Source organism: Limulus polyphemus, unplaced genomic scaffold (genome assembly GCF_000517525.1).
Source record: "Limulus polyphemus unplaced genomic scaffold, Limulus_polyphemus-2.1.2 Scaffold300, whole genome shotgun sequence".
Taxonomy (NCBI): domain Eukaryota; kingdom Metazoa; phylum Arthropoda; class Merostomata; order Xiphosura; family Limulidae; genus Limulus; species Limulus polyphemus.
The window spans coordinates 345,298-354,939 of record NW_013665910.1 but is presented as its reverse complement, the minus strand read 5'-3'; the positions used below and the strand labels follow the sequence as shown (position 1 = coordinate 354,939).

At 32.5% G+C, this 9,642-nt stretch overlaps 1 protein-coding gene across 1 annotated transcript in view; it reads right to left on the bottom strand.

Moving 5' to 3' along the window:
• LOC111085268 overlaps positions 1-9,642 on the bottom strand; it is a 112,418-nt gene that overhangs the window by 49,342 nt on the left and 53,434 nt on the right. Inside the window, exon 3 of the mRNA XM_022383021.1 lies at positions 5,521-5,689. Coding sequence (XP_022238729.1) covers positions 5,521-5,689 — 169 coding nt within the window. The remainder of the gene's footprint in view (positions 1-5,520; positions 5,690-9,642) is intronic.

Sequence of the window (9,642 nt, the reverse complement as noted above, 5' to 3'; positions counted from 1 at the left end):
CATCCCCAGTGGTGGGAAAAGTTTAAATTAACCTATCAGTTTAAATTATTTCATGGACTTTAAAAAGGTTGATTGTGTTGTACTCTTGGTTTCACTCAGAGCCAAACTCTGAGCTATTTATACTGTCCACTGTAAAAAGTATTTGTTGAGCATTTCAGTCATCCTAAGATTTGCCCAATAATAACATATGGTAAATCTACATTTTTATTATTTAAGTTACATCACATTTTGAAATTTGTATGATAGCGTAATTAATTCCTAACAACTTAATGTATAATATCCTGTTTATGAAATACAATTTGGCATTAACATTATTCATGCCTGTTCTCCCATCATTTCAAAAGTGAATATTGAGCATTTCCTGCTTGCACAGGTTTTCAAGCATAGCATGGTAAGCAGCTGCCATAAATGGGAGACAGACGAACCCTTGTAGAGACACCACTGTTCACAATATATATAAGATGGTATATTTCTAACAAGTGTAATGAGTTTGTAGTTTTCAAAGAAAGGAGTGTGTAAATGATAGTTAAAATATTGAAAGTTTAACATTTGCTGGAAACAATATTAACATTAATATTATGTGTTGAACTGTTGATTTTATAATGTTGGTCAACCCATTTAAAAATCTTGTTTTATTTTGTTTTTCAAATGAGTCTAAAATATCAAATGTTAGATTTTATAAAATGTGTAATGAAGGAATGCTAAATTTTATAATTACTTAAGTCATTTTTGATAGTAGAAGAAATTAACTCTGTCTTATTTAAAATAAATGGACTAAATATTTATTATTTTCACAGTCTGTGTTTTATTATTATTACTTCTATGGTTATTCATGGCAGCCTTTAGGACATAAAAAAGTAAATGAAACAAATTGTTAACAAAAAAAATGACTTAAATTTATGGTAATAAATAAATAAGTTTATTTGAAGGTATTAAAGTTGATATTAGTAGAAGCTACTTAAAGATGTTTATTTATAGAAGTTTTTGTAAATGTGGGCCAATTTTATATATATATTAGTGAAGCAAAACATTGATGAAATATTGTTAGAACTTCCTTCCATTTATTGTTTGTTGAAAATGCTATATCTCAAGCTTAAAGCTTTAGGTGTAATTGTAAGTTTACATTAATTAGTATTACAATTGGAAGTGGCATTTACACTTCATCATAACTATATTTTTTGTATTAGTTGAAATTGAGCATATTCAAGCAGGTAGCAGCTGTAATATGAGAAAATAATTTAATCTGGACACATTTGTTGACGCTGTCCACCTCATTTCAGATATATCTTTTGTTTCTGAGATTACTCAAAAGTGGTTGGACTAGTAGTGATTTTCAATAAATCTGGTGAGCCTTCACTTGCAACATATTTCTATTTTTGGTGAAATATATAGTTTTCAATTAATGGACATATTCTGTACTGGTAACTTCACATTTTAGGTAGTTCTATGCTATTAATAGGTTTCTTACAATTTTGATGCTAGCAATGGCAAAACCAAGACTTATTGCTTGTAATGTTTATTATGCAGTATGGGTTACTTTAAGTCTTACTTTAATTTTTGCAGAATATATCTACGGTTCTAGTCTTATCTGAAACCCTCTAAATAGTTATTTTTATGCACAATGTGAAATGAGCAAACCGTGACCTTTTTCTGCTCATTGTATCAAAAAGATGCTGTACAGTTGGTATTTGTAGTGTTTATTTGATTTATGAAATCTTTAGTTTTATAGTAATGTAAATAAATAAGCTGTATAATGGTAATATTTTTGTAACATACTTTCTTTAATTAGCACTATGCTAACTGTGGGTGAGAAGAACATGTACAAAATTTACTGATTACATTATACTTTACTTGATATAAGATTGTAATTAATCATCCATATGGCTTCTGAATATTGTTTTTTTGTGAGTCATAGACGTGCAATTTAGTGAAGCTTAAAAAAGAGTTTTTGCATCTATAACTGTAATTCCTGCTACTAATAACTGTTTAAATATTAATATGAATTATGTTAGTTTTGTGTCGTGTAAAGCATTTAAGCATGTATAGTGCTAAAATGTATTACAAAGGGTAAACATTTTAAGTTTTATTAAAATAATATAGAATTGTTAGATAATAGAAGCATTGTTCATATGCAGCTAAGTGGATATAAATTTATCATGACTATTGAATTATTGAATTTTATTTCCATGAATTATGCTTCAAACATGTAAATGACATTCTGAACAGTATTAAGACAAACACATTTAAGTAAAATGTCAGGCATATCTTATGAAAACTTCATACTTTTCATACATGAGTGCATTATACAGCATATAAAATATTAAGTAAATCTGAATTACCTGATTTCTCCTTTCCTGGTGTTTAAGTTCATGTTTTCCCTTTTTCACAGCAATTTTTACAGGTACACGTCCTAATAAAGAAATAAGTTTACAGTAAAATTATCAATATGCTTCTTCTATATTTTACATAAGCTAAAAGACACCATAATCCCAATGTAAATGAGGTTATCATTACCCCTTGAAGTTAGCTCTCTTATAAATATTTGGTGTTCCTTTGAAAAGCTTAAGTACAGGATGATCCAGCCAATAATACATGAACATTAGATGACTGTAACATGTAGATGCTCAATGCTTTATACACTATAAAATTGGTGTCTTTAGCGAGCCAACCCCTATATTATGTATGAAGTGAAGGAGTAAAAAAATCAATACACATATTCACAGAATAATTACTTTTAAAGACACAAAGGTTTAGTTAAAGCAATATTTTAGAGGTACATATTTTATATGAAAAGGCTGCTTTTCTACTGGTAAAATTTTATACGAGCTTAGTGGAGGTTGTCTAGGCATATATTTGCCCATTGCTATGCATTATATATAGAGAATTCAGTAACACAGAAACTACAAATGCTAACTATATTATCAAAACTTTCCATGACAATCTCCATCTCCAGCTTAACGTTTTACTTCTCAAACTAATGAGATCAAATAGTCAATAGGTACAGTAAATCATCATGAACAATATCAGCTAGCTAATAGCTATGTTTATTATCATTGTAATGTATAAAGTGAGATACCATATTAAGTAATACTTTGCCAACAGTTGAGAACAACAAAAGCCAACAAACAATATAAATAATAAATTGAGAATTGAAAAACCTGCAAATAGGGGTCGTAAAAAGTAAGGAAACAAGGCTGAAGATACTGTAGACCTTATTTACTCAAACTACAAATCCCTATTTGGACTCCACCAAATGTAATTCTAGGTAACAGCAGGGAGCCAAAATAGGGGTTTGTAGTCTGAGTAAATTATGTCTGCAGTATCTCCAACCTTGTTTCCTTACTTTTTTTTAAGATTCCTATTTGCAGGTTTTTAAATTCCAAATTTTTTGTTTTTCTTGTCTGAATACAATGATCAAACTCAAGTTTGTAAAGCATTCAAAAGAAAGGGAATCCACACAATGAAAGATGAATTTGACCAACAAACAACTCACCAAACATATAATTTTATCTGAAAACTCAACGGACAATATCTGTATCACAACTCCCACCATTTTTGCTATTTGCTTTATTAATCAACAGTTTACATCACTGAAGCATCAGAAGTTTTTAAATGAGATTACAAATATAAAATTAATTAAATATGTCATATGCAACATATGCATATTGTGTGGAAACATTCACAAAATTACAAAATTGATTACTCTATAGAATTAACAAAATAAATGTATTTACAACAAAAAAAACATACTTGATCAAACATACAAAAATTCCAGGCTTTTTGTTACTAAAGCAAATGCGCAACAAACAGAAATGGACCCAAATATACAAATAATTTTTATGCAACTTAAATCAATTTTAAATATTTTCAATAACATTATTTTAAATATAAGCCACTATTTTGTTATTGTTTCTTTAATATTTTCATTATGGGATAGCGAGTTTTATATGAAAATTATTCAACATTCTTGTTCAGTATGACATTTACTAAACAATGAATGTATCACTTATAATTTAATATACTTTTTATTTTTATAACTATAACATAGAAACTGATACTTTTCAATACCCCTACGACCTTCGCAGTGCCTTATTTAGTATTCTACAAAAGGTTTGGGTGCAATATACTAAGTCGTTTTTGTTATAGGCTGACAAGAGTATAATAAGAATAATTAAAAACGGGCCGGTTTGAGCGGATTTTCTTTTCCTTGTAAGTCTAACGTGCTTATTTCTTTTTGTGGATTTGTATATGTGTACAGCCTTAGCAGTCAATAGTAAAGGTTTTAAAGCGACTGAGTTATAGAGCAAAAATAGTGTGAAAAATCGGTCCACATGTTTGGATTTTCTTGACCTTTGCTGTGATTTTGCATTTGACCTTGACCCTCCAAAAACTAATCGCTGTTGAGTCATAATCCAAATTTATACCAGCTTTTGTCCAAATCCATTCAGCCATTTTTGAGAAATCTTACTGACAAACACATAGAGGTGAGAACATAACCTCCGTCCATAATACTCTATACAAACTGTCCAATCATCTTGAAAAATACAAGCAACAATATTCTGAAACAAATAGACTATCTAATTATTGTGTAGCTTTGCGCTAAAATAACATTAACATGGCAAAGTTGAATTTTCCATGTATTTTATTAATGCAAAGCACATCAGAAATAGGGTAAGAATTGTTTTGATGCTATATGAATACAATTATTTATTCATTTTGCTCCTTGGTTATAACTGGAATAACTCAATCTGGTTTATTTATTTGCAATTAAACGAAAGTTCTGGAAACTTCATCTAGTGCAAACGTCCTTAAAAATCTCTGATTATTTTTCCAACTCAAATCGCCTTACTTAACCGAGGTTATGTTTTCACCCCTGTGTGAGTGTGTATGTGTGTTTGTCAGCAAGATTTCTTGAAAACGACTGAATGGATTTGGACGAAAGTTGGTATACATTTGGACTATGACCCAACTTAGAAGTGATTAGTTTTTGGCGGGTCAAGGTCACAAAAATAAAAAAAAATCCCTCTGTTCACACGGGGACCGATTTTTCACACTATGTTTGCTCTATAACTCAATCAAAAATGATCGGATCTTGATGAAAGTTGGTGAACGTATGTAGACTATTATGTCTCATTATTCTACCAAAATGGCCCGTTGATAACGACGGAATACGAACACATTTTCATATTTTTTGAGGGCCGAATATGATCAAAGCTGCGTGGCGGAGGTATGCGCTACTGAGTTGTTGTTGTGTTAGTAACTTGGATAGCGGTCATTTTATAGTTACTTTATTATCAGCACTGTAACATTCGCGTTATTAACATATCTTCTGATTTCAATACTATTCGTTGTTAGGTTAAAACAAATCTTAACGGACTTCTGTTTGTCGATTTTTAATAGTTATTTTTATAAATCTGATGAATATTAATGTGATTTTTATCCTACGCTTTGAAAATACGAAGATACGGAAGCAACAAAGATAAATAATAAGATGCTAGAAATGAATGTATTTTTACTTACCAGAGCCATGATCATCATCATCAGATATTAGTCGATCACTACTAAACTGGTGTCTCGCACTGGCGATTCTTTCTAAAAATGGCGTGGACGATGGTGTGATATTTTTGTCTTCCATTTTTTGATTTTCCAAAACGTGGGAGTTTTCACGCTCGCTAGCATTCTGTGCTGCCTAAAAGTAATACAAATCACATTTATTTAAGTTTTCTGTTTTTGAGTTCTTAATGGGAGCAAATAACTCATATTTTAAAAAAAAACATTTTCTGAATAACACAGCCGGAACAATCCAATGTTTTATTTATTTATTCTCTCGTAAAACATCACGTATTTGAGTAGGCTAAAGAAACAAAACTACCAGTAAAGTATTAAATGAGAATTGTGTAAATATTATACAAAAATGACCTATGAGTAGAATTATATTATTAATAAATATTTTGTTTTAAAAACTTTCGTGTAAAGCTACATAAGGACTATTTGGGTACAGTCGTTCTTAATTCTAAAGTACCAGTCAAAAGCACCACGCCAACTTTGGGGTTACTCCTGTTTGACCAAAGAGGGGGATTTGACCATTACTCTTATAGCGCATCTGTAGCCTAAAAGTGCGGGAGTTATGAACTGTGAACCCTTAGACGAGGGGCGGAGCATCGACGATTGGGGACATCTTATTTGCTATGTTAACTTTAACAACTGAAATCAAAACTCAAACAGCAACATTCCATGATATACAAAAGTCTCGATTCCCCCATTAAAGAGGAATTTTGCTCCCGGGTCAAAATTGGGAGGCACATACCCCAGTGACCCCGGATACGTCGCCTATTGGCAAGAAAAATATAAAATCAAATATGTGATTTATTATAATAACTAGTGAATTATGCAACTGATACTAATCACCCTAGAAACAACAATAAACAAGAACCGTCTTGCAGTTTAGTTTGCTAAGAGCTACTTAAGTAATTATCTAGCCAATGAACAACCTTCACGGTGCAGCATGATTTACAACTGGTATTAACTGACTTATTAGCACACAATGATCAAATTTCATTGTTTCTGGTTATTGGCCAGAGGTAAAAGAATGAATCTATCTCAGCTAACAGTAATTTTACGTAGTTATTAATCTGTAACTCGGGTACCGGATAACTACAGGGCGCAGGAACGCAATGAATCAAGTGACGTCACCCGAGGGCTTAATGATACCACAAAGTCCGGTAGAGCATTTCGCTGGAGAATTAAAATTGTTGTGTTATTTGCAGCTTAATAAAGAGGTTTAATAAAGCGTATACTAAACAGATTGATTGAGACATTCATATAATAACACAACAGACTCTGAGCAGAGCAACAATAAATTTTTAAGAGTTTGAAGGTTGTTCTTTTTCTTAATAAGATAATTTGTTATAATTTATTCATAAAGAAACTTAAGGTAAACTGTTATTCCTAATATAATGCAAACATATATTTATTCATTCAAAAAATTTTGATCTAAAGTGAATTATTGTGTATGAATTTACATCGTTTTTGATCTCGTTTCCTTCTAAGAGCGCCCGGCATGGCCAGGTGGTTAGGGCGCTCGACTCGCAATCTGAGGGTTGCGGGGTTCGAATCCACGTCCCACCAAACATGCTCGCCCTTTCAGCCGTGGGACGTTATAAGGTGACGGTCAATCCCACTATTCGTTGGTAAAAGAGTAGCCCAAGAGTTGACGGTGGGTGGTGATGACTAGCTGCCTTCCCTCTAGTCTTACACTGCTAAATTAGGGACGGCTAGCGCAGATAGCCCTCGTGTAGCTTTGCGCGAAATTCAAAATAAAACAAAACAATTCCCGTTAAGAGTTGATGACAAGGAAAGGTTACTGTTATAATAAAGGTATTCCCCCAAAGTTAAAACAACAACAACAAAACTACATTCAAATAATCAAAGTAGATAATCAATGTTAATGTATTGATATAGTTTATCTACAGCAAATGAACTTGTAAAAAGGTCATTCAAATTGTCAAATGTGGTTATCTATTAAATTAACACTATTGTTATTTATGTACTAGCTTGTAGGTTGGAATCAATAGTTGTTTCAAGAGTACCACCAATTTACGTTTTCATTCATACTCTTATGTTTTAGTTTTTTGTGTTTCGGAAAGTATCTATGTTTTATGAGACAATTTATCAATGCATGCCTTCTTACGTATATCAGGATAAACTCATCGCAGTATTCAGTAACTTTCCTGGAGTTGATCTATGTTTTATGAGACAATTTATCAATGCATGCCTTCTTACGTATATCAGGATAAACTCATCGCAGTATTCAGTAACTTTCCTGGAGTTGATCCTTACTGGACCTGAGTTTTTGTTGATGTTATTGGACTTTACTGTACGAAGTTATGGTAGATAATTAATTAGATAACGATGTATTACGTGCAGTTTTTCTTTACGAATCAAAAGAAATAAATTATGTAACTTGTCAGGGGGTAAATTAAATATGTTAATGCAGTCCGTGGTGTTGAATTACTTAGCAAATTTATTTATTTATTTATTTGTTGTGAAGGGACCTTTATCTTGTCTCGCGAACGAGATTAGAATTTATTAACATACGTTTGCAACGTGAATCATTAACATTCCAATGTACTTAACCACTACAAGTTGTTGATAGAAACGTATAGGATGAAACGTGTTGCAATTAACGGAAATAATGGTTAATCACCTAGAATATAAAAAAAAAAAAGAATGGGATGAACACTTGAAATTAAAAGCAATTTTATTCTGGTAATGGTATTTCCAACTTGGACGGTACCTTATGTGCACATGGATTACACGGCAGGTTAAAGACCCCTAGAACTAAGGTATAGCTATCCATAATTTAGAAGGATGGCAGCTACTCAGCAGCACCCGTCGTTACAAGGGCTTTGTTCAGCTTTAAAAAGAATAAGAAGGATTAACTGTCGCACTTATCTAGCACCCACAGCCAGAATTCGGAGCGTGTTCAGCGACATCGTGGCTTAAACCTTGGGCCTTCAAATACACAGCCCGGGACGCCAACTACTGAGACACGTTGAACTCTTATTTTTACTCTGAATGCCTTCCTGAATAAGTGGTATTCTTTCGAGTACTATAAACTGAGAAGCGCAGGAAAATTTGGCCTTTAGGTAATAATGGATATGTATAAGGGGACTGGTAAATAGTACATGCAACAGCATAAGTTCAGATTAAAAATAATCTTATTCGTAATCATCTTACCTTTTCTTTAACGTAATCTTCTTTCTCTCTCAAACACACGCACACACACAAACTATGCTCGTAGTATAGTTGAAGGCAATACGTTGTGTTTTAATGCTTATATTTAGTTTAAATATTTCTCAAAGCTGTAAAAGTACAACCGTTGAACAATAAGTTAAGTACTTACTAAATAAACTTATGAATTAACTTTAAATAAAATCATAATTTCTAAATGATTGGAAAGCAAGAAGTACTGTTGGTTGCTTATTTAAATAATTGAAACTTTTTAAGCACTTAAACCCTCAACCCTTTATGCTTGATGACAGTATGAAACGCTGTATGATACACCTTTAATGCAGATAACGCCCAAGAAAGCGTATAATGGCCAAGAAAGTAATCTGGTCCTCTAGCGGTAGTTTAGAAAATCAGGAGCAATCGCTCGACCTGCATCGTCCCAGGTCATGTCTAAATTATGAAAACAAATTAATTATTTACATCTGCATTTCGGTTTAAATTTCAAGAATAAAATAGGAGTTAGACACAAGTTTTTAACGATAAACTCTCGTTTCAGAAGTTTAGCAATAATCATTTTGAAAAACTACAGAAGGTTGTTTCACGATCTGTGGTTACAATTTGCATATCTAATCACCTTCCACTTGGCCATCCCCATGACCTGTGACTACACACGTAAAATATTCGACTCTCTTGTTACAAATCAGTCGGAGCGTGTGGAGTTGCAAATGCAGATGGCGCTCCAAATTGACACCTTATGGGTTTGTTTGTTTGTAATTAAGTACAAAGCTACACAATGGGCTATCTGTGCTCTGCCCACCACGAGTATCGAAACCAGGTTTCTAGCGTTGTAAGTCCGCAGATATACCGCTGTGCCACTGGGCGGCCACCTTATGGGAGAGTTACATTACA